This window comes from Hemibagrus wyckioides, linkage group LG06 (assembly GCF_019097595.1).
Source record: "Hemibagrus wyckioides isolate EC202008001 linkage group LG06, SWU_Hwy_1.0, whole genome shotgun sequence".
Classification (NCBI taxonomy): domain Eukaryota; kingdom Metazoa; phylum Chordata; class Actinopteri; order Siluriformes; family Bagridae; genus Hemibagrus; species Hemibagrus wyckioides.
In genome coordinates, this window is record NC_080715.1 from 29,225,003 (window position 1) to 29,251,341 (window position 26,339).

Genomic DNA, 26,339 nt, shown 5'->3' on the forward strand with positions numbered 1-26,339 from the left:
ATGTGGTCTTCTGCTGAGTTTGTAGCTCATGTTGTGCATGCTGAGATGCTTTTCTGCACACCATGGGTGTAAAGAGTGATTATTTATTATTGTCATTTGTCATTATTTGAGTTACTGTATCCTTCCTAGCAGCTTGAACCAATCTCTCTGATCAACATGGTGTTTCCACCCACAAAACTGTCACACACTTAGTGTTTTTTGTTTTTCGCACCATTCTCTGTCAACTTTTGAGGCTGTTTTGTTTGAAAATCCCAGGAGATTAACAGCCCATTTTGTCTGATAGAGATCAGACTTTTTCTTCATTCTGATGTTTGAGGTAAATAGAATTATATATATAATATTATTATTATTATTATAATGATTTTGTGCATCTGCCACATGATTGACTGATTAGATAACTGCAAAAATGAGCAGTTGTGCATGTGTTCCTAATAAAACGGACAGTGAGTGTTTATATACAGTATGTACATACATATGTGTATGACACTGTATGTTACTTAGTAGATCAAATTGTCTGTGTCCTTAGTGGTATCAAAGTAACATCAGTCAAAAATTTGCCTGTCAGAATTTCTTACTGTCTTAAGGTCGCTGGTGCCGATGACGCTGCCGATCTCGCTGAGGTCTCGCAGCAGCATGCTCAGGATCTCTGTAGATCTCTTTTTGTGGTGTCCACTCACTTCTTGCAGCGTGGCCAGATCCCTCTCTATGGTGGATAGAAGTGTCTGTAACAGGAACACATGCACACGTCTGGGGTCATTACACGGCATTTATAGTTCCTTGTATACCATCTCTCTGTAATCTGTCCTCTCCTGGAAATAAACGTAGTGAAGAATCTGTTCCTCACTTCTTTGTTCACCTTCTTTTTTTAGAATGAGGTTTTCAGGTATTTCCTTACAGAATTATAAATACCGCATTCTCACCTCAAAGACAACAAAATCTGCAATACTATCAAAGGATAAAAAGTATGAGGTAAACATTTCTTACATACTTCCTGTCTCTGCTTTGAGCTTCCTCTTACTCACACTCTTTTGTATCAACTCATCATTGAGCTGGTTGTTGCTCCTTCCTTTCTCCTCCAGCTCGTGGCTCTTCTGGTCATAGTTAACAGCAAGTTCCTCCAGTGCCTGCAGCACCTCCTTCACCTCCTCTTTGGCTGCCTCGTGCTCACGCTGTAGACGCATCAACTCCTCCTGGAGCTTCTCACAGTCGTGCCGCGTTGATGCTAACAACTGTAGGCGCAGATGATGTAGATGCAACGAGTCAGACGTTTAGTCATTTATATCTGATCACTTCTACTGTGTCATGAGTCTCTGATTTGTTTTTTTTTAGGGCGAAAGTTATGGTTTAATTCAAGACACTTTCATTCTAATATGTAAGGAAGACATTATATATGTCTAATATCTATACAATAATAGTTCTGTTTTTAGATGTAGATTAAACAGCGGTAAAGAATTCAATACATGATCCATACTAATGCTCTGCATCATGCTGTATCACTATGCTGTAGATGGTCCCAAACTTAAGATATCTTAAAGATTCTCACTTCTCAACCTAGATTTATACATTAGCTTTCAGGGGTCAGCATGGTCACCCTGACAGGTCTGTAGCTATGCAGTTCCATACGCAACAAACTGTGATATTCTGACACCTTTCTATCAGAACCAGCATTAACTTCTTGAGCAATTTGAGCAACAGTAGCTCATCTGTTGGATCAGACCAGCCTTCGCTCCCCACGTGCATCAGTGACCCTGTCCCCAGTTCACCACTGTTCCTTCCTTGGACCACTTTTGATAGATACTGACCACTGCAGACCGGGAACACCCCACAAGAGCTGCAGTTTTGGAGATGCTCTGATCCAGTGGTCTAGCCATCACAATTTGGCCCTTGTCAAACTCGCTCAAATCCTTACACTTGTCCATTTTTCCTCTAACACATCAACTTTGAGGACAAAATATTCACTTGCTGCCTAATATAGCCCACCCACTAACAGGTGCCATGATAAGGAGATAATCAGTCTTATTCACTTTTATAAACCTATAAACAATAACGATTTATAATCCCACTATCCGCCCAAAAGAATGGTTCCCCTTTTGTGTCTGCTACATTTACTGTGTTATCCAGAGTGACTTACATACTTCCCATTTATGTAACTGAGCAGTAAAGCCTGCGCTCAAGGGCCCAAGGAAAGAAGCTTGGTAGGATTTGAATACACAACCTTTTGAGCAGAATTCAAACATCCTAATCACTGATATACCATTCTCCTTGCCTTGACACTGGCTTTCTCATTTGGCACCTAAACCTACATCCCAATTCAGAACAATGATAAAGGAAATTTTATACAAATAAAATGATATTGAATTAATGACTAGTTCTGCTAAGTTCTACTTCATTTCTTTATGCTACCCTGTTTTGAACTATATGAAATATTTTGGAATAAATTTAAATTACGCTAATTTCCCTTAGATCTGAATACCATTGCATTTTTGTGCAAACCTATCGAATAAATACATTTTTTGGGGAATTTTTGAGATGCAACATCAGGACCATAATACTACCACCACCCCCACCAAATATCTCAAACATTAAAAAAGGTTTTCAGTTTATTTGCCCATGTTTATGGCCATCAAGCTTTTAAAATGTAGACGAAAGCCAGGTGGTGGATGATATAGAGATGTTCCCATGGCAACATGATTCATATGGATGTTCACTGTGTGTTTAACATGCTTTAAAGGCCCTTAAGAAATCTGGCAGGGACTACTTATCAGGATGATGATAATATTCAGGGTTTTATATAACGAGCATATTAACCAGATTTTATATATCAGGTTATATTGAAATGGTGATTTAAATTTTGAAAAAATAATAATAATAATAATAATAATAATAATAATAATACTTAAAAAAATAAATAAATAAAGTTTATTCTGCATATGTATGGCAATGTATAGATATTGATGTCATTTAAAAATGGAACATTTATTTTTTATGTATTTATTTTAATATTAGCAGTTTATATTCTGTATTTTTCTTATACTCATATTTTTCTACTTTCTATCTATCTATCTATCTATCTATCTATCTATCTATCTATCTATCTATCTATCTATCTATCTATCTATCTATCTATCTATCTATCTATCTATCTTTAATACTGACCAGCAGGGGGCAATAGATCACTGTTGTGCTATTTTTCCAGCTCTCACATGACTTCCCGTGCTGAACAAGGCGTTTGAGTCATTATTACACATTAAGCCCTCCAATGCAACATGGTCTGGTAAATCAGACCATTAATTTCGGTGCATTACTGTTCAAAGGCACTAGACAATAGGTCATGTATAAATGGATTTCGATCCCAAATCTAGCAGATAAAATGTCAAAATAGTTAAAACTTTGGCTAGGTAGTGGAAGACTGGACCTGACCGACCATACTGGTCAGAACTGATGCTGCTGTTAAATCGCTTGTATTTTTTTAAATGACTTTTTTGTCTGGGCTGAGAAAATGTGTTTGTTTACACACACACATACAGCAAACACACATGCACACATACATGCGTTTCCTTGTTGACTATATGCTTGATTGCACTTTTTATGATCTATTTTATTTTATGATCTAATTTATTTATAATGCTTATAATGACGTACATGAGTGTTCTGAGAGATTCAGGCTTTATAAGTGAGTTATACATGGGTTATAAACACCCGGTGATGTAAGAGTGATATTGTATTAGATGTGTGCATGATGGAGTGAGCTCACCTCATCCTGATCCACCATCTGCTGTTTCAGTGACTCTGCCAGCTGACTTTGCTGATTGATCTCATCGTCCTGGTCAGGAAGAATGTATGTGTGTGTGTGTGTGTGTGTGAGAGAGAGAGAGAGAGAGAGAGAAAGAGAGGGAGAGAAAGAGAGAGAGAGAGAGAGAGAGAGAGAGAGAGAGAGAGAGAGAAAGAGAGAGAGAGAGAGAGAGAGAGAGAGAGAGGCAGACAGTCAGATAAACAGAGTGACCACCTGTATCATCCTTCCCAGAGAAACTGCACAGTAAGCACATAAACCTGCCAATCAAACATACAGCAATAATTGAGGAAGGAACGTTACTGATTTAATTTATGCTAGGTTAATTCACCGTCTTCAGATCAGAGTTAAATGTATCTCATATTAGAAATTCTCACCCAGTTTGATGTAACATTTGTAGATTAGAGTCCAGACTGACCCCACATTTTACACATCATTAAGCTTAACAATGCTGTTTAATCTACTGCAATACAGTTAAGTGGCTAATATTTTACTGCTTCTACAGTAGGTACAGTAGGGTGCTAGCCATGCTATAAAGACAGAAGTGTTTTGAAAATACATTGTTATTACAATATGTTGAGTTTGTTTTTTGTGATATTTTGAAATATTTGATTTTGAAGGCACATGTATTCCCAAAATAAAATAAAATAAAATAAATTAAAATAAAATAAAATAAAATAAAATAAAATAAAATAAATTAAAATAAATAAAAGTTTTAAATTAAATTTAAAATGTTTTGGTTCACCCAGTGCTGTATTTAAACCCTGGGTATGTTTAGCAAATTAATTACAAAAAAGAAATTAGTGGCATTATTATTATTAATTCAACAAACCAAAATAGTAAATTTAAAGTTAAATTTAAATTAAAAACAGCTTGTATCCCATACACAAATGACAATTTCCTGACCTTTATTTATTATATTCTGGTTTTATTAATCATATTCTCACATTGTAGCTAAAAAAAATAAACAACAACAACAACAACAACAACAACAATAATAATAATAATAATAATAATAATAATAATAATAATAATAAAAATAGGATGTGTTGGATTAAGTATTTTATAATAGCACTTGCCCAATAATAATCAAAATTTTATTTGAATATTTGCAAACTTATCATTCATGTATAATCGTATTAGTCCTTTTTATCTTTTTTTTTTTAATTGTGTCATGCTTTTAGTTTACATTGCGTTATATTAACAGCTTTTTTACTATTGTAAATGATAACATTTACTATTTTAGTCTTCTGTCTGCATTTTCTTCCCCTGATTTTTTAAGGTTTTAAGTCAATTGGTTGTCTTTAAATGCAGTGATATAGCAGAAAACAACATGATCCAGACTGAATACAACTCAGTTTTTAGAAACAAATTACATTATTCTTTTGCAAAAACATGAATGAAACCATTATTGAATTCTTTCTGCACTTTAGACTCTATCTGAACTATAGTGCACGCTACATCTGGAGCTCATTTCTGTCAATTTCCTTTTTAAGAAACGGTCATGAAATGTTCTCTTGCTTAGAATGAAACTGCATCCATATGTGTACACTGTTGTTTATAGTCACATGTACCTTGTCATCGAGCTGCAGGTAGAGGTCATTGATCAGCTCTTCGTACTGGGTTTTCTCCGTGTCACAGAGTGGTTGAGGAGGCGGAGCTAGACTGTCAATTGTGGGTATGGCTTCTGAGTTCTTCATTTCTTTACTCTTCTGCTGCTCATCCACTGGAACTGCTTCACCTGAGATAAAGAGTTTGAGATGCAGACATCAGCACAAAATGTTTGGCTAAACCCAAGTAAATCTAATCTTTTATATAATAATAATTTGAACTAGTTTTAAATAATCTCTTTAAATCTCAATCCTCAAAAGAGAAAAAGCCATAACAGCTGTAAGTATCTAAAACTAAAAATAGTATTATTATTATTATTATTATTATTTTATTTTATTTTATTTTATTTTATTTTATTTTATTTTATTTATTTTTTATGGAGGATATTTATAAATAAACAACAATGTCTGAGTTTGGAGATTAGAGTAATATCCAATATATCACTAATATATTACTATATCTAATTAGATTTAGACATTTATATCTAACAACAATGTGTGTGATTTAGACATACAGTATGAGCAGAGAGACAAATGAGTGAATGAAAAGAAGAAGATGGAGACAGATGGAGAGGTGAGGAAGCCCAAAGAAGCATCCTGCTGGACATTTAGGCACTGATTTTTCCATATTTGTCTTTTCTCTCTGTCTCTCCAGTTATTCTGATCTTATTTACATGGATGTAAATAAGGTCAACTAAACCTAGGCTTTACACATGCTATATATTCTATAAAGACTCAATAGGTCTTTATATGTATAATCATAAGAAATAAACAGCTACAGGAAGGCTCTTTGAACAAAAAGACTTGTGTTGTAGCTGCTTGCTGGTGGAGGGAGAATGTGTTGTACCCACAATGCACCGAAAGTATATCTATTTTAAAGATGGAAGAGTAACATGTTCTTTAAAATGAAAAAAAAATTTTTTTTAAATTATTTCCTATTCAAACTTCAACACAGAAGCATTTGGGGCACAATTGTTTCTGCCTTTGATTATTTTCTATCATCCTGGTCCTGGTTGTGGATGTTTTTATAGATATACAGTAGTTTGCACAATAAACATCAATCCCCACATGTCTTTTGCATGTGCTTTCGCCTCACTAGATCAGCACTAAATGGGGGGTGGGGTGGGAATGAGAATGAAAAGAAAGTCCTTTAGCCAGCTCAGATGCAAAAATGACCAGAAGACAAAAATGATGTTTTTTTCAATATAAGTGGTCTTGAACTTGATCCTAAAAAAGGATTTGGGGCAAAAAGTGTCATCTTTAGTCATATTCAAAACATGGATCACTTTACGTACCTAATAATTTCGACTGTATGTTTGGCTGGATTAATGATCTGGGTCAAAGTACTTCTCTGAAATAACGATGTTTGCTCGGTTGTGTGTGTATATAAGAAAGAAAGTAGGCCAATTAATTCAAAGTCAAGCAAAGAACACAGAGAAATCTTTCCAAGTTATATGACAGAAAAAGAGTCTTTGAAATACACTATATTGGCAAAAGATTTGGGACACCCCTCCAAATCATTGAATTCAGGTGTTGTTTTTCAGGAGTTGGGCTCGGCCCCTTAGTTCCAGTGAAAGGAACTCTTAATGCTTCAGCATACCAAGACATTCTGGACAATTTCATGCTCCCAAAGGTGTTCTATCAGGTTGAGGTCAGGACTCTGTTCAGGCCAATCAAATACCTTCATGCCAAACTCATCCATGTCTTTATGGACTTTGCTTTGTGCACTGGTGCACAGTCGTGTTGGAACAGGAAGGGGTCATCCCCAAACTGCTCCAATAATGTTCGGAGCATGAAATTGATCAAAGTCTTCATTATGTTCCATTATAAATGAATAGCTTTCTAAAATTTATATTTAAACCTAACCTTTGAGCTGTAAAACATTGCCATGGAAAATCTGCCTTGTGTTCTGAGATAAAGACCAAAGCATACACTGGAAATTACAATATTTAACTATTCCATTCAGTCATTTTGGGTAATACGGTTGGCTGAAAGGTACAAAAGTATGTGCACCCCTGACCATCACACACAGATGTTTTTGTTGATCCTCTCATTCCAGATTTATTCAACCAGTGCCTTTATAATCAGCTCCACTCTTCTCTTCTGAGAAGGCTTTCCATTATGTTGGAGCGTGGCTGTGGGGATTAGTGATCATTCAGCTCAAGAGCGTTAGTGAAGTCAGGCTCCGAGGAGGTCTGGGGTTCAGTTGGTGTTCCAGTTCATCCCAACAGTGTTCAAGTGGGGTTGAGTCAGAGTTGTGTCAGGGCTCTGTACAGGACACTCCAGTTCTTCCGCTCCAACCTTAACCACCACACCATGACTTCATGGAGCTCTGTGCTTTGTGCACAGCTGCATTGTCATGCTGGAGTAGGGTTTGATCTTCTCAGTTCCAGTAAAAGGAAATTATACAGCATTAAATGATATTTTATACAACTGTGTGCTTCAAAATTTATGGCAACATTTTGAAAAGAACCACATATGGGTGTAAAGATCGGGGATCCACATACCTTTAGCCACACAGTGTATGTGATATTCGAGCACACAATATTTTTTTAAAGAAATTATCAAAGTATCTACGCTGCCTTGAGCCCAGAGTCTTTCTGGAATAAACTCCAGGTTCCCCTTTAGCCAGCTCAGATGCAAAAATGACAAGAAGACAGAGGAGCTAAAAATGGATGGATGGATGGATGGATGGATGGATTATCATAGAATGGAAATGTAATACATCTAAGATTTCCACTATGGCTATATAATAAGGATATTACAAGGATCCATATGACAGCAATTCACAAAAAGGAAGTATTCTTAGAATTCTACAACATTTGGAGGATTTCTACTACAATAAAGAACAAACATTAACATAAACTAACTCTAATGAAGTCTCCTGTTTTTAAATTTTCCTTTTCTTACCAAAATAATTTAATATATACTCTTCAGCTTTTAAATTAATTTAAAACACAGCATTGGGGGTGGGTTTTGTGATACAGTAACAAAAAAAAAAGCTAATTTTAATTTATATGGATAGCTTTATATTTTATATCATTGACATCTTTCCTGAAATCATATGGAAATAGAAAGGATTTCTTTCCTTCTTTCTTTTCCTTTACCTCTCCTCCAGCGCTTCAGTTCATTTTCCAGTTTCTGGATGATGATCTTCAGACCTCTGTTCTTCTCCTTCTCCTTCTCGTACTTCTTTTTCCACTCCTCAGCTGTCAGCTCCATGTTAACAGACACTGTGTTCTTGATGGTCTTGGCTCTGAGAGAGACAGAGAAGGAGAGAGAGAGAGAGAGAGAGAGAGAGAGAGAGAAAGAGTAAAGTTCCCTCATGAAATTCTTTCTTTGTTTGGTCATGTTTTAGCTAATTAATTAGTGTTATATTAGTATTAATTAGTGTTTTATTAGAACTGGTGCTCTCCCAGGGCATTTGCTTTAATTAAACACTGAAAGGAAATGGAGACTGGCCTCTGCTAAGCACTGAAGCTCAGTGTCTTACTAAATTAAACACACGTACAAACACTAAAGCAAACAACACATGGTCGCAAATATCCCTCTAATACAGTAACGTGGGTGAGAAAAACTTGATGACTCTAATGGCTCTAATTTAATGTGAATCTAAGATGGTACATGGTGCAGCAAAATAAACTTAAATGACCTGATTTGATTTAATGATATCTTTCGAGAAAGCAGAACAAAGCATATCAATAAAAATGACTTTAAGGTACGTAATTGGGCACTGCTTGGTGGAAAAGATACCATTTCTCTAGAAGGTATTAGGAGAACATCCTGCTTTTGCCTTCAACTACAGTACAGACTTTGGAAGCAAGCGGAATTTAAGAGAAAAAGAGGCTTTTTAAACAATTTCTTTCTGTGTTTTTTATTGTGAAGCCTGTGGAGAGACATAACTGATTCCAGGAGGCTCATCTTGTACCTGATACTGAATACTGATTCATATGACAGCAAGAGAATGAGAGAGAGTTTAAAATTACTTCATGTCACGTCTCATCAAACGTGAAAAATACTGTTTGTGTCAATGAAGATGCCCCAATTGTAATTACTGACTTTGATGAATGACCACAAAACGACTTTCTATCATTTTTGATTTTTGTCTTCACCTCTGGCCGAACATAAGTGTGGATTTGGTCTCAGCCTCGTTGAAGACAGACGGCGAGCAGCAGATGATGATGGTGGTCCTGCAGTTTCCACCCAGAGAGTCCTGCAGGATTCGAGTCATCTTACTGTCTCTGTACGGCACGTGCGTTTTCTGCAGGCATGAAAGCGTGGACGTTAATGACATGCAAATATACAGGCATACATGTGTGAAAAGATCTGAGTGTAGTATTAAACAAAATGATGTCCTTTAAGTGGTATTTTATTATAAAACCTGCATCATGTTTCAGGACAGTTCTGTCTTAATAATAATGAAAATTCCAAGAAATTAATATTTTAAATATTCTTTGAATAATTTTTTTTGGAGCACCAGAGCAGATGGATCCTGCCCAAGTGCATGGTGGGTTTGAGCTACTGACATACAAAATGTTTAAAAGAAAGTGTATTTCTTAAGTTTGTACAGAAATATTAAAGAAATATGGCTTTAATTTGGAAAATCACTTAAAGCAAGCTATTTGAGTAAATCACTTCGTATAAAAAAAAAAAAAAAAAAAAAAAAAAACATAAATAGTGCGCCTGATATTTGTATCATGTTAATGATCTGCCCAACCATAGCTACCTGCCATAGCCTTATTTATTCTTCTGGTAGATGCTAAATGGCATTTCGTTGCTATTTACCATTTATCTATCTATCTATCTATCTATCTATCTATCTATCTATCTATCTATCTATCTATCTATCTGTCTATCTATCTCTGTCTATTCATCTATCTGTCTGTCTGTCTATCCGTCCGCCCGTCTATCTCTCTCTCTCTCTCTCTCTCTCTCTCTCTCTCTATCTAGATCTATCTATCTATCTATTAATTACCAGGTTCCAGAAAACGGTGATACTGCATATCAGAAATGTGTGCACACCACTTGTTTCCCAGGCAAACACAAAATGAAAGAAGATCCTTTTCTCAAATGTTCTGGTGTACTTTCAAGTCTGTTTGTGGGTAAATTTGCAAGAATTTGGCAACCCCGGTGCCCACAGGCTTCTGGTTGCCCTTAGAGACATACATGAAAGCAAAGACTTTTCTTTGTTTTATCCTGCAGGATCCTGATGCACCCCGTCAGTCTGCAGCTTTCTCACAAGCTTTTTAACAGTTCACCTATTATTCGTTTGTGTATTTGTATTCATTTTGGATGCATTATGTGTATGATTTATGTTTATCTATTCCCTATTCCATATCTGATCTTGATATTTTCAGTTTAATTATTCAAGTTCCACCTATTCATGTTAATAATCTTTCAGTATTAAACTGTGAAGAAGAACCGAGGGGGAGAAAGAGCAGTTTCAGACGCTTATCAGACAATTAACTAGATAATCACGATAATTGATGAGCAAAAAATAACCATGGGGAATTGATGCAACAATCCCAAGTTACAGTAACATCTGAAGGAAGGAACATGAGAAGCTGGAGAATGAACAGGAAGTGAAAGAGAAACTAGAGAATGCTGAAGGTTAAACCCAAGGTTGTCTCACTGGCTCACTTTGAACTTGAGTCATAGTTGATATTAACTACAGCCTTGAAAGTACCTTTATTTGAATGACATATATTTCAGCATCTTTATCTTACTTTATTTTAAATACTCTAACCTGTCAGAATCTTTTGTTTTACTAAAATCTAGCTGTAATCTATTTTTCCTAACTGACATGGTGAAACACTCTTATCCTGGTGGGTGTGGTCTTTTCAAAGATAACCCCACCCCAACTACAGAGCATAAGATCTCACTGAATGGTTTAATGGGTCTGAAATCATATTTTCCAGATCTTGATTATGAGATATTTTGGACCAAACCTCTCCACGAAAGAAACAGCTGAGTAAAAATTATTTTCAAACATAATTTCAAGCCTCCATGACAGTTCTAGAGACTTGCAGAATTTAATGAAAGACACAGAAAAGCCACCAGAAGACACTAATACACTTTTTGTTGTTGTTGTTGTTGTTTTTTTCCCTTAAAGCACCTATAGATATAAGAGGATCAAAGCAGTAAGGGAAAAAAAACCACTTACAGTTCCCTCAGCCAGTGCGGAGATGACGTTGCCCAGGGCTGAGAGAGATTTATTGATATTTTTAGCTTCATCCAAGACAGCTCCTTCTGCTCCTGTTTTACTGACCTTAGAGAGAGAGAGATACAGAGACAGAGAGAGAGAGAGAGAGAGAGAGAAAGAGAGACAGACAGAGAGACAGACAGACAGTGAGAGCGAGAGGGAAAAAGAGAGAGACAGACAGACCGACAGAGAGAGAGAGAGAGAGAGAGAGAGAGAGAGAGACAGTGAGAGAAAGAGAGGGAGAGAGAGAGACATTGAGAGAGCAAGACAGTTCACAACATGCACAAGTAGAGTAAGATGAAAAAAAATCCAATTTACTTTTGATTACATTTTAATAATGAATACTTCACAGCCATTGCTGTATAATATAGCAGAAGATTTATCTGTTACGAACGACAATTATGTGTGTTTTTTAAAAGGAACATGACACCAAGTCAGCATGATGTCATATACCACACCAGCTTCCGTCCATTTCAGCAATTTGCTTTTTCTATCATTTTAAAGTGGTCATTTCAGGATAGCCAGGACAGCCAAAAAAACAAAATCAAAACAAAAGTAGAAATGAGACCTTTTCACTTCCAGCCAGATCCACCAGGTAGAGCTTCCCACTCAGCTTCTTCTCCGTCTCCATGTTCTCCTGCTTGATGTTAATCAGGAAGATGCTGTGGCTACGTGAGCTGTGCTCATTCATGTCTGAATAGATAGCGAGAGAAGTCTTACTCAAAATGTTAAAAAAAAAAATGAAACATTTTTTTTTTACTGATCTTGGTCACGCACTTGTGACAGCAACATGACGATTAGCTTTGCCTTCGTCGATAACGTCCATCACCTCCTCCGGGCTGGACACAAAACGCTCCGTGCAACCCTTTAACAGTACAGAACGACTGATAAATACTGGAAACATACTTAATATTACATATAATAATATTACATGGATATGTTCTTATTAACTTTGAAAAAGAAGGAAACATGAAAGAATAACAGTTAATAATATGCCGTATACTGTATAGTGTACTCTTAAGGTTAAGATATTATTTAAATAAACATTTTCCAGAGAAACAGACTTCTAAATACCATAATTGCCATAAATATAACAAGCCAATATACATATTTAGTATACACCGATCAGGCATAACATTATAACCACCTGTTCAAATGTTTACTTGCTGCCTAATCTATCCCACCCACTAACAGGTGCCATGATGAGGAGATCATCAGTGATATTCACGTCACCTGTCAGTGCTTTGAATGTTATGCCTGATCAGTGTATTATGCTACAATAGGATGCATTAATACTGTAAATACATTATTAACATTCTTAGGATGTTTTTTCCTCACTACCATCACCACTGGATTGCTCATTCGAGATAAATTTAGTTACAGTTCCTGTAACACTGTTATACTGGGCTACACAAATAAAAATGAAATCAAATATATCTCAATTATGCAATAAAATTCTTTTCACCTACCTTGACATATGGTACTCTGTTTTTGTCTTCATGCACAGCGAGGTTGGTCTTAGAAACTAAAATCAAGCAGATAAAAATTTTAATGAAATATTCCACATCTGCTTTATTTAAAATCCATCTATAATATGTTATCAAGATGAAACAATTTCTCACCATCCAACAGGTCTCTGATTTTGTCCAAGTAAATCTCAAAGTAGGATACCTGAAGAGAAACAGAGCAACAGTAATATCATTGTACTGAAATACTGATTACAGCACAGCTTAGAATAACTGGACTATATATATATATATATATATATATATATATATATATATATATATACTGTATATTGATTGTAAGGGTAAGTAAGATTATTATTATTGTTATATTATTATTATTATTATTATTATTATTATTATTATTATTATTATTATTATTATTATTGATGTTGTTGTTGCTGCTGCTGTATGCTTAAGATGCCCTGAAATAAAATCTTTAATATAAAAATGCTTACAAATATTTTTTTTCCTGTTCACTAGTAATTTTAGTATTGTGCATATTGTGCAATAAATAAATAAATAAATAAATAAATAAATAAATAAATAAAACTAACAAAACAAACACACAAATAAATAAATTATAATTAATAAATAAATAAAAATAAATAAAATAAAACTAACAAAACAAACAAACAAATAAATAAATAAATACACATTGCTTGTGGTAGTAGATGGAGGCAGTGTGAGAGCAGTGACATGGAAAATTATCAGACTTGACACACACACATATGGTCAACATACTCATTTCACTCTGCCACCATGTGTCTATGTTCCTGTACAGTACACACTCACATCTACCAGAAGTATTCATGCACACACACACACACACACACACACACAAAGAAAAACAGACAATTTAAAGAGATCTTTCTTGGTTTGTCTGTTACCTTGATATGGAACTCGAGATTCTCATCCATGGAGTAAATGTGGTCAAAGATGTCCTGTGCAATGCGAGGAATGATGCCCTTACGTCCTGGGTCATGGAGGTTCCCCTGTGTGAAGAGAAAAACCAGGCCAGATATCATCTATAAATCATATGCTACTTTAAAAAAAACACATTTTGCAGGTAAACAAATGATATTTAAATATTTACACTAAAAAGGGAGCATGTGGTCAGACAGATCAAAGATGAAGAAAAATATTATGTATTGTTTACATAAAAATCTAGCTTCTTAACAAAACCTGATTTTGTTGCTTATATTTAATTTAACTGAAACAAGTTTCTTCATGGCTAGATTGAGCGATGTAGAGCGAGCGTGATCAATTCATGTGGTATTAAAATAAACCAGTTAGAGTGTGAAATCTCAGGAGTATGTTGGTGTTGGTGTTGATTGGAGCTACAGTACAACTATAGTCTTAAATTTAGGTGATTAAACCCTGTATGCTAGAACAATGCAGTGGTCATGTGTCTGTTAAAAAACACCAACAATGTGTATTGAATTCGCAGCCTGGTGTATGATTTTATTGATGGATCTTCTTCTTCTTCTTATTATTATTATTATTATTTAACACAAAGATAAAGCTAGACAGAGCTGAATAAATGTTATACAGTATTTTAATTTTTTAGTGCATTGCAGTTTTCGTGGACATCTTTTCAAAATTTTTCATCATGCGGGATCATTCTAATTGACAAGAAATATATATTTGACCCCAAGGAGGTTCATATTTCATCCCATATTTAATAAAATTTGCTTCGTATGAGAGTGAGAGGAAATATCATATGAATATCAAATGTCATATCTTCCTAAGTCACGGACTGTAACATAGTAAAATGTTACAACAGATTTCTAATCAAATATATTTAAATTGGTTTATGGAACCTTCGGTGTAATAAGATTTTTAGACGGCGCATACATTTCATTTAGCGCATATTCACGTCTGTGTACAAAACTCACTGACTCTATATTCAGCTCGATGAAAGGAAAGAAATGGTCCGTTTCCAGGGAAACAGCTGCTACTGATTGGCACTGATCATGTGGCATATTGTGAGCGCTGCGAGGTAGTCACACCTTGTCGTTATTCTAGCTCTGGCTGTGCTTTTAAAGGCCAGAGATGTATAGATTAAATCGAAATAATTTAAATCAGGGCAAGGGTTAGGGTCTCAGGATTATACTGCAGTATATTACACACAGTCTAAAACATGAGCGAGAATCTGATCATGCAATTTTATTAAATCTGGATTCTGGACAGGGTGGTGGTTATTCTGGAAGTCATCAATGGGCCAGGCAGGAAATCAGGAAAACAGCTTGAGCGTGTATTTAACATTCATAATGTTTAGACTCCATCACCTGTAACAATGGTATCCCCTGGGATTTGATCTAAACCAAATCAAGTGACCAATCAAACAGAAAAATAATTATAAGAATCCAATAATAAGCATACATTGATTATAATGTGTTGTTACTCCAAACTGTGGTAACGATTTTTCCTTCTTATTATTTTTTAATCTTCACATAGAGTAAAAGGCTGATGTTACACTCTAGCTATACTGAAGACAGTCTAACCACAATCATTCTTCTCCAGTCTAGACTGGCACTTCCTGTCCTGCTGTAAGCTGACACCAGTACAGCTATTTGACACACAAATCAAAACATCCCACCAAAAATGAATAGTGTCTCCAACTGAGCCCTGAAACAGGAAGACCTGTCCCACCCGGTCAATACTGTAGCTCCACTGAGCTTCACATCATCACATTCTCAGCACATGTTGCCTTCTTTCACTCACAGACTTTGGTCTCCAGTCACAGCACAGAAAATAGTTTCTCTCATCGACATGCCTTTTACTAAGGTGGCTACATTTACCAGAAATACGGCAAACAAAACTCAATTCCTCTGGGATTCCTGGGATGGTTAATTCCAGTTGAAATTTATTCTAGGATTCTATGCAGATGTCTTTGAGGTTTTCTGAGGAACTGAGGAAGCAACGCTTGGGTGCCAGACTGAAACTTTTGTTTATTAATAAAATATTGATGACATTCCATGCTAAGATTCTAACAAGATCACCCAACTGAGACAGAATCTGATCCTGGAATATTTCATTGCAGTCAGTATTTGGCAGTTCATGAAGTTTTTCATTTCACTGGAGCCAATGTAGTTGCTATATAATTTATTACTAATACAATTATTGCTCAGACATTTTTCTTACCTCCATGGTATGAGTCTTCCCTGATGAAGTCTGGCCATAGGCAAAAATGGTTCCATTGTATCCATCAAGAACGTCTGATAAGAAAATGAGTCGAATCTCAACCCTCAATAATCTCAATTTGTTAGTGGACAATGTTAGCATACATACAGATGGGTGACAAATTAAAGGGAAAAAAATGGTTAGTTGGTTATTACAAGCCACTAGAACAGTATAAATGTGCTTTAGCCTTTAATTCTGCACTCTCTGGAATTGTTTCTCCAAGATTTGATAGTGTTAGAGAACACTGCTTAGCACATCAGTAGTATGTTAAAGCTGGTCAATGATTCTTCATGACAAATAAACTCAAATCATGCCAATTAGCATTAATACATGGAATTCTTGACTGGTGAAAAAATGAATACTAAAATGCATGCAAGACACAATTCTGTTAAAAAAGGATTAGAAAATAATCAAATGTGGGTAATCATCTCCTCAATGAAATGGAAATATTCTGAGGTATCAATGATAGAAACATGCAGGATATCAAGATACAACAAATTTGCCTATCACATGTCGAAAGGAAAATTGTTTTACAAATACATCATACCTTTGACGATCTGCTTAGCACAGGCATCGTAGACCAGCTCTTGGGTTGTGTTTGGAGGAAGAACTCGATCAAACACGTAGGGCTTACCCTGTAAACGTTAACAGAGATTTATCAGCAAAATTACATCAAGAGAAAAAAAATGCATTGCAGTGCAAAGATATTTCAAAAAAGATTTAATAATCTTTACGTCTGAGGAATATCTTTGCACTGCAATGCATCATTTTCCATATATTAAATGCTAACCCAGTATTTTTCATTATTTAACTCAAGACTCAAATTATTTTAAAAAATATCACTTTTTTTAAAGCACATCCTATTATTTTTTTATTTCTCAGCAATTGAGCATCACTTTAGAGCAATGACACTGATAAGAAACAGGCAGGTTGAGCAATTAGCACTCAATAGTCTCAGTACTTAAAAACGCTCTAAATCCGGTATATGTGTGTATTAGAGCTCTGGTGAAAAAAAGCCTATGAAAGGGGAGTACAATAAATTAGAAAGTTCAGGGATGCTGAACAAACCAGGAAAAGACACAAGTTTTAAAGAAAAAAACATACGGAAAGAGATAAGCAAACTCAAGACCAAAGTAAAAGTAGATTTTAAGGGAAAAAAAATGGGAAGAATTAGCTAAATTCAAACAAGAGATCAACCAGGAGCTTATGAAGAACACGCAAGCTATACAAGAGATAAGACAAAAACCCATCAAAGAAACGGAAATATGGAGCACGGAAAGCTGATGCCCTTGTCTTTTCAGAGACAGAAATAGAAATTATATTTATACAAACAACATAATAGTAAAACATAAACTAGACTCTCCATTATCAGATTCTTTTATATTTATGTTCATTTTTTTCTTCAATTTCGATGTAACATGCAAAAAAAATAATAAAATTAATCGCTGGTTTAGAATATTGTCACTTTCAGGATGGGTGTAGACTGCTTGCAGAGCACTTTGCAGCAAAATCTTGGATGCATGACAGAAATGGACTTTACTTATGGCGATCCTAACACCTCAACACAAAGGAAAGTCTCGCGGGTATTAAAGTAATCCACATCATACAAAGCTTTAAGCTCCACCTACTCGAGCTGTCAATCGTTCCTGACTGTCTCACCCACTTTCTGATTCTTTGTTTAGGGAATAATGTCGTGGACATCGTACTTTATGTGAGACAAAAGCAGTTATATACTGAAAAACTGAAGATAGAAAAGAAGATAGATAGAAACAAGTCGAACTCGGTGTCTAATCCTTTTGCTGATAATCTGTGACCCTGAAATACTCTAAAAAAAAAAAAAAAATCAAACATAAAGGAAGCTGTTGAAACTATTTCGGACATTTGACCTTGACACATTTGAAATCAATAAGTTAATCAATAAATTAATAAATTCATCTGCTGGTTACAGTGATACAAATACTTCTATATACATTCTGGAAACATTCAACCATGCCTTCTTGAGATATCACACTAAAGAGAATCTCAGGCACACGAGTAGACGCATAAACAGGCACACAGATGTCCAACAGAAAAATGAAAAAAAAAAAACATAGCTAGACAAAAACGAGTTCCTATCAGTCCTACAAACATGCAATCACTCGTTCTTGAGATATTGCGCTTACGAGAATCTCAGATGGACAGACGAATGATCTGAGAATTCAACTCAGTAGTAAAGGCATAAACATTCATCATACTCCAAGTAAAAAAGTAATTTGTTTAAGTTCAAATGCTTTTCCAGTACTGAGTAATGTTTATAGGGTAAAGTAACAAGAATTTGAAAAAAATATCTGTGGGAAATGGGAAATTGAAAAAACTTATCTTAGACGTTCGAAGTTAAATTTAGGAGAAAATCTTGAAATTTTAATTTTCATACCATTTTACTGCATATAACAATAGAATATTTATTCCACAAAGCATTTAAGGAAAGCCTTTCTGATATACTGTTGATCAGTAACCAGTAACCAGAAGCTTCATTTGTGAATCAACTCCGCATGACTCATGAATCAACATGTTGGAAGTGTAAAGTTAACGTTTCAGAGTGACAGACGCTTTAAATCTCGGATCATAATTGCCATGCTCCACCAGTCTCACTCTGAGGTCCTTTGTTATGGGGCACACAGGGGTCCAGGGACCTCAAAAGCTTTCTCTGAACAGACCCTGTCGCCACGGAAACTGCTGTCTAGCTCCCTGATTGGCTGTCAAATAAGACCAGGTGGCAGGGGGATGGAAAGCGTGATTGCAAGGATAGAAACATGATTACTGGTGTGTCTTGATTTGCAAACAGATCTCACTCAATCAGTCAGATAACAGTGACATTGTTTGGTGTGTGATTTATAAGAGTACCGGCATGTTCAGTGCTGTCGTTGTAGGGACTAGGAGTATATAATTCTGTGAAGGGGTCTGTAAAAGGTAAAAGGACAAGCAAAAGTAAAAGGTTGATAGGACAAGCTTAAGTAAAAGGCTGAAAACTCCCCCGATATTAGCATATACATGCGTAAATGCAACACCTATAACATAAAATAAGTGCCAATATGCTGCACAGAATATAGAGCTAACCTACACACCCCACAGAGCTTCTGTGAGCAAACACACCCCCCACATGTGCCCAGGAAACACACACACATGCGTGCACGCATACGGACCGAGCATCAAAACGGCGTCTACATTTGGTCAATAATTGATGCCGGGTCTCTGGGGACAGTGAAGGCCTTTCCGCAGGGCAGCTGTGCTGCTGCAGAACTCAATCTTTCCATTCCAAGGCTTAAGGACATCAATACACTAAAGTGTCTCCCTAAATCTCTAAACAGACGCTGTGTCAATAATGGTACAGCCACAAATAGTTCAAAAACTCAACAAAATTCTGCCATGTGAATAAGGAATCTGATAAATAAGGCAGAATGATGGATGTTGTACCTGTTTCCAGGGTTTCACACGTTTGGTATGTATGTTAAAGCACACTCCAAACGATATCTATATTATTCTAAAGTAAATAAGTAAATAAATGACACAGCAACAAAGAGCATTTTAGATAGCAAGGCAGTTATACATCAAATACAAATGTGGTTGTGTGTGTGTGTGTTTGTGTGTGTGTGTGTGGTCTCCAACGCAGAATAAATATTCACACCTCTTCCACACCCTCATCACAGAAACACACATTTCATGCATACTGAGCTATTTTTGTATGAGCCTGCAGATGAAATGAGTTGGAAAATTGAACAGATCATGCACGGAGAACGAGCCAAGACCGTAAACTCGGTGAAACAGTGGATTTGACATCATGCAAAATCATTAATTTTTTTAATAAATTGAATTCCGAAAAAACACAAAAGCCTTTTTTTAATCCAGTGGAAACACATAGTGCATTAAAAATAAATAAATAAATAAATAAATAAAACACTCATGATATCCACATCAATAATACAAAATCCATTATAATTTAAATTTTAATAGCCTGTTTTATTTATTAAAAAAAACTCGACTTTTAATTATGAATTGTATTTTATTTATTATTGTCTTTTATTTTAATTTTTATTAAAAAGTGATTTTAAATATGTATTTTTATAATGATGATGACGACAATGACAGTGATAATTACATTTTTTATTTTTTATTTTGATTTATATTATTTCTATTGTTATGTTATTGAAACAGCTTCCACAGAAGAGATTGAAATACCCAGATACACATAAAAATACATAAAACTATATATACAACATGCTCAGTTCCTTCAGGCGACACTAAAATCCAGTAAAAGAGAAAACGTGACCTTCCTCTTTTCGGCATTTCCAGTTATGTTAATTGCATTTAGTCTAGTGGTGAAACCCCCAGCACCCCAGAGATCACTAAAGCCTCCAGGCTGAAAAGCAGGATACAAAGAACAGTTCACCACCTCATAACACTCGCTAATGAGCCACAGCTAGATGTCCAAGGACAGTAATATATGTGCATGTATTAAAACACAGTCCGACAGATCAACTCGTTCACAAACATTCACAAGTATTAGGGTTTTGACCAAGAATAAGAAACATCACTGCATTATAAATCTGTCAGATGTGAGTAGCCCATTTTATACAAGCATGCTTATTAGCATATGAATAGAGGGAACAGATTTCCTCTGAAGGATGTTGATTTTGTAGGATTACAAACGTTCCATTAGTCTGCTGGGAAAAAATACATTTTAACTAGCTTTATAGCTATACATGCACTCACCGTGCACACTATTACAAACACTGCTAATATTAATACTGGGTACAGACCTCTCTTCATGGCATGGATTCCACAAGATTGATGTCCTGTGGGATTCTGGTACATGTTGCCTGCATGACTGCATCACACAATTCCTGCATATTCTCAAGAATCTCTTCTAAATCCTATAGTTGTTTTATTGGATTCAGATCCAGTGACTGGGAAGATCACTGAAGAGCTGATTGTCATGTTTATGAAACCAGTTTGTGGCATGGTGCATTATCATGCATATCAAGTTTCCATTAAAAAATGGGTAAATTGTGGTTATGAAGAGATGCACAAGAACATGATCAGAAACAATACTCAAATAGACCCACATCATTACATCACCTCCACCAGCCTGGACTGTCTATAGATTCATTCCATCGGAGCCAATTCTGACCCTAAAACCTGTGTACCTCAGCAGAAATCCAGATTCATCAGACCAGGCTACTTTTTTCCAGTCTTCACTTGTCCACTTTTGGTGATTCTGTGATACAATATGCCATAGGATTGGCTGATTGGAATGGCATGAATGAGCAGGAATACATGTGGTTTAATTTCCTACAGCCTCAGAGGCACTTTGCTTAAACAGCTCATGAAGGACTTGGGTCAAGGGAAATAAAGAAAAAAACATTTGCTCAGTATATTTACTTGATGTTTTTTTCATGTGCTGCTGATGTTCAGATAAAAAAAAATAATATTTAGCATTTACAATATAGAGCCAACAGCCCTGTTTTATTTTTTTTTTAAATGTTATATTTAAATGGAAAGTAATGATTCTATCTCACCCACTCCATCTGTATTCCCAGCAGGAGCACAGAGCAAGAGAAATCTCTTTCTTATGCCACTTTCACAGCAATTTTCTCTCATTATTTCACTTGACTGCTTCGGTATTTTATGTCTTTTGTGTCAATTTGACCAGGAGAAGTGCAGGAGAAGAACGCAAAATTGTCGGACTGCATCTAAGTTCTTCGTGTTATTCACATTAAAGTGCAGTATCCAGTAGCTACAAACTGCTGTGAATTATTCAATGAGCATGGTGCAATTATTAGGAAGAGTGTATATTTAAGAAAGTCGAAAACTGGAACAATCTGGAACCACTGATGGCTCATGGGTGTTTACAGTGTTTAGAAATATTAAATAAACTTGTCCTGTCCAACAAAGTATATGTCCAAGGACAATACGAGCAAAGTTAAATTTTCAAAATGAGCTAAGCCTGTAAAAGAGGAACAAACATTTGTGTCGGATTTATCAATGGCCACTGAACACACACACACATGTGGGTAGCTCTCACGGACATATTTAGTATTTGTTCTATTCATACTTTGATAAATGAACCCCCTGGCTCTATGAGTCAGGAACTCTGACAAAGCAGACCGGTAATATGGTTGAATTTTAAATTAATGACATGACAAGATAACTTAAAAACCATCCTTAACTCTTAGTAGACATTCATGACCATTCAGTTATGAAAGATTCCATTAAATTTTACTAAAACTCAGGTATAAAGTTTAAATTAGCATAAACTATATGAAAACTCTTTTAAGTATCTAATTTAGTCATTTTTAATATCTGCTTATGTTAGTGCCATAGTCAATACACACTGACCAGGCATTTGACCACCTGCCTAATATTGTGTTGGTCCTCCTTTTGCTGCCAAAACCGCCTTGACACGTCATCCACTGTGTATTTTGACACTTTTCCATCAGAACCAGCATTAACTTCTTCAGCAATTTGAGCAACAGTAGCTCGTCTGTTGGATCGGATCACACGGGCCAGCCTTCACTCCCCACATGCATCAGTGAGCCTTGGCCGCCCATGACCCTGTCACCGGTTCACCATTGTTCCTTCCTTGGACCACTTTTGATAGATACTGACCACTGCAGACCAGGAACACCCCACTAGAGCTGCAGTTTTGGAGATGCTCTGATCCTTACGCTTGTCCATTTTTCCTGCTTCTAACACATCAACTTTGAGGACAAAATGTTCACTTGCTGCCTAATATATCCCACCCACTAACAGATGCCATGATGAGGAGATCATCAGTGTTATTCACTTCACCTGTAACTGCTCAGAATGTTATGCCTGATCAGTGTACGTAAAGACAGAGATGGTTTGCAATAATCAGTAAACCTAATTCTGCAGGAAATTCCCATCACTGGGCTTTAAACGAAATTAGGCTGTGTACCACCAGAAAACAACACAGACAAGATTAGACTGAGTAGATTAGATTATAAAAGGGATAATATACAGCCATTCAGTGTTCATTTTGTTTCACTGAATTAAATTAGCTATTTGGTCGTTCGTTTCAAGACAATAATTTCTTATATATTTTTATTTAATATTCTTGTATATCAAAACTAGATAATGCAGTAGGTGATGAAAATAGCTTTAAACTAAAGAGCCCTGATATTGACTTCACACTAAATAAAAGTATAAGGAAATTTGCACATCCTTAGCAACAAATACAGAACATATAGTAAAAAATAAAAGCATCCAAAAAAACATCACATTTGCACATATAGCTACAGAGACACTTTTCTTTTATAATACGAAGCTATAGGATCTGAATAAGATCCTGCAACCATTTCTATATAAAAAATAAAAGAAACAATAAAAGAAAAATAAAGAAAAAAAGAAAAGAAAAATAACATACAAAATAAAAAGAATTAAAATAAATGAATGAATTAACAAATAAATAAACAAACAAACAAACAAACAAATAAATGAACACATAAAGCATGTTAAATAAAGCATGCATGAAAGCATGTTAAATAAATAGATACAATACAAAAAGAGATCCTTTATGAAAGTGAATACATGAGAAAAATCATATTTTCCAGTCTATATAACTATACTGGTGGTCTCCTGGGCTGATAATAGACCAGTTAATCTGTAAAAATTAAATCTGTGTGAGGAAAAATGTTGTTTTTGAAGATTTTAAAGACACCAAACCCACATTTACCTCACATCATCACCCTTATTTTGGTCATTCCGAAGCGTGGTGGCTTTGTGGTGTGGATGTGTGAATGTGTCTGATGTGTGTGAGCCTAAAGGCAGCCGAGACAATCACACGACACGCTCACTGTATAAAGAAAATCCCAACCTTTTGTCTGAACCTTTCATCAGTGTTCCGCTGAGACTTCGTCATGAAATCGTGAACTCATCAGCATGAAAACACAACGCAATTTATTTACACTAAACAACAAAAGAAGATTAAAAAAAAAAAAGAAGAAAAGAAATGCGCTGGTAATCTAAAAAAACATCGCTAACAAGAGGATGTCCTCCATGTTTTAAAACATCAGTGCAAAATTAATGCTTAGTATTAGATTTCAGTGTTTATCCTTTTTATTAATATTTTAGATACTGTTTTGTATTAAGGCTGGGTAACATAACAGGAACTCGATCATAATGGTCAGTATTTTCCTAAGTCTGACTGCATAGTGACAAGCACCTGATTGGATGGTAGCTCATGTTGACAATTTTAGACTACTGTAAACTGTCTTTGTGTGTCAGGAAACCTTTATGATAAAAATAATAATAATAATAATAATAATAATAATAATAATACTGCCACATCGTTTACTTAAATAAATGAAGAACTGGCTCTCAGCTGAGCTTTATGGTTCATGGTAAATGAGCATTAGAGCAAAATGCATCAGCAATCTAATCAATTAGCAATCTAACAGCATAATTGGGTGAAACAGAAACCTAAAGATAATATCAGGCTCGTTTGTCTAAGACAGGGGTGTCCAATCGTATCCACAAAGGGCCGGTGTGGGTGCAGGTTTTCATTCCACCCAAGCAGAAGCCACACCTGAGTCTATTGAAAGTCAAGATCAATCGATTAAACAGGTGGAATCAGGTGTAGCTCCTGCTTGATTGGTATGAAAACTCGCACCCCTGACCCTTTCAGGATATGATTGGACAACCCTGGTCTGAGATAAAGATACAAAAAATGCTTTTCGAAGGTTTTCTGTCTGAAATATTTTCAATTACAGTACACAGCATAACCAAAAGTATGTACACCCCTAACCATCACACTCATATATGTGTTCCTTCTCCTAACTGTTGCCACCAAATATGAAGCACACATTTGTATAGGATGAGTTTACATGTTGCAGCAGTACAATGTCCCTTCACTGGAACCAAATCTGTTCTATCATGACAAGATTGGAGTGAAAGAACTCAAGCACAGATCCCTGACTCTGACTCAACCCCACAGAACACCTCTGAGATGAACTGGAACACTGGAACTGAACCCCAGATCTCCTCAGTGCCTGATTTTACTAACGCTGAATGAACACAAATCCCACAGTCACGCTCCAACATCTAGAGGAAAGCCTTCCCAGAAGAATAGAGATTATTCTAACACAATTCAAAATCTGGATCGTATTGTTCAACAAGTGTATATATATAGGTGAGACAAACTTTTGGCCTTATTGTGTATCACTACATAGAAATGAATGTGTTACTATGTGATTTGGAACACAGCCCAGGTTTCAACTGGATTCGACCGGACTCTTCCTGCTTCCGGTTAGTTCTTTATTAAGGGAACAGCTGGACTTCATCCCAGGTCAAGTGAAAGTAAGTTTTTAAAAAAAGTGAGATCGTGATAACTCACCGAAATAACGACCGTGTCCTCGCCCTTAAATTTTGGTATGTATTTGTCTCCTCTGGTAATTTCCGACTCGTTCAGTGGCCTGAAACGGCACATCACTTTGACTCCGCATTCCGCCGCGTCCACCATGACGAACCTGACGAAGGAGGAAAAAACGTGATGGTCCTGAGAGAAAGTTCAAGGCAAGTTCAAACTTGATGCTGTGCGGAGATCAGTCGCGCATCTCCACCATGACCATTTGGAAAATAAATCCGGTCTAAAAAGCAATTCCCTTCGGTGTAGCTTAATATAATCACACTTCCCACCTGGTTAAACACTGTCTCCTTCAAGCAGGTTATTAATAAATCACCATAAACTGAGATGGAGCGAGATCGGAGTCTTTAACGCTCTGGATAACGTCCTGTTGGTCTCAGTGACCAAACACTGACCGCAGCATCAGCACCACGCAGCATCCCGGCTTTAAAGGCTGCTCTCGCGCATGCGCATTGTGCGTTACTGAAGCAGCGCTGACACGGACGGTCAGCAGCGCCCCCATGACATAAACAACAGGGAAATATCCATTTATTTAAAATGTACTTATCAGCATTTGTGCAACCAAATCGCAGTGGGGTCTGTCCTAGGAGGGGTGGGGGGATTAGGGATGGACAGCTAGTCATTT

The 26,339-nt window shown here is 36.0% G+C and overlaps 1 protein-coding gene across 1 annotated transcript in view; it reads right to left on the reverse strand.

The window, feature by feature from the left end:
- Positions 1–26,124, reverse strand: part of kif5c (kinesin family member 5C) — a 42,449-nt gene extending 16,325 nt beyond the window's left edge. Inside the window, exons 1-16 of the mRNA XM_058393021.1 lie at positions 25,987–26,124; positions 25,685–25,817; positions 16,841–16,928; positions 16,255–16,328; positions 13,998–14,102; positions 13,225–13,273; positions 13,072–13,127; positions 12,380–12,467; positions 12,171–12,295; positions 11,564–11,668; positions 9,513–9,661; positions 8,508–8,656; positions 5,365–5,531; positions 3,755–3,823; positions 1,023–1,229; positions 576–722 (exon numbers count right to left, since the gene is read on the reverse strand). Of these exons, the coding sequence (XP_058249004.1) occupies positions 576–722; positions 1,023–1,229; positions 3,755–3,823; positions 5,365–5,531; positions 8,508–8,656; positions 9,513–9,661; positions 11,564–11,668; positions 12,171–12,295; positions 12,380–12,467; positions 13,072–13,127; positions 13,225–13,273; positions 13,998–14,102; positions 16,255–16,328; positions 16,841–16,928; positions 25,685–25,810 (1,704 nt within the window). The 5' untranslated portion in view covers positions 25,811–25,817; positions 25,987–26,124. The remainder of the gene's footprint in view (positions 1–575; positions 723–1,022; positions 1,230–3,754; positions 3,824–5,364; positions 5,532–8,507; positions 8,657–9,512; positions 9,662–11,563; positions 11,669–12,170; positions 12,296–12,379; positions 12,468–13,071; positions 13,128–13,224; positions 13,274–13,997; positions 14,103–16,254; positions 16,329–16,840; positions 16,929–25,684; positions 25,818–25,986) is intronic.
- Positions 26,125–26,339: the final 215 nt, after the last annotated feature.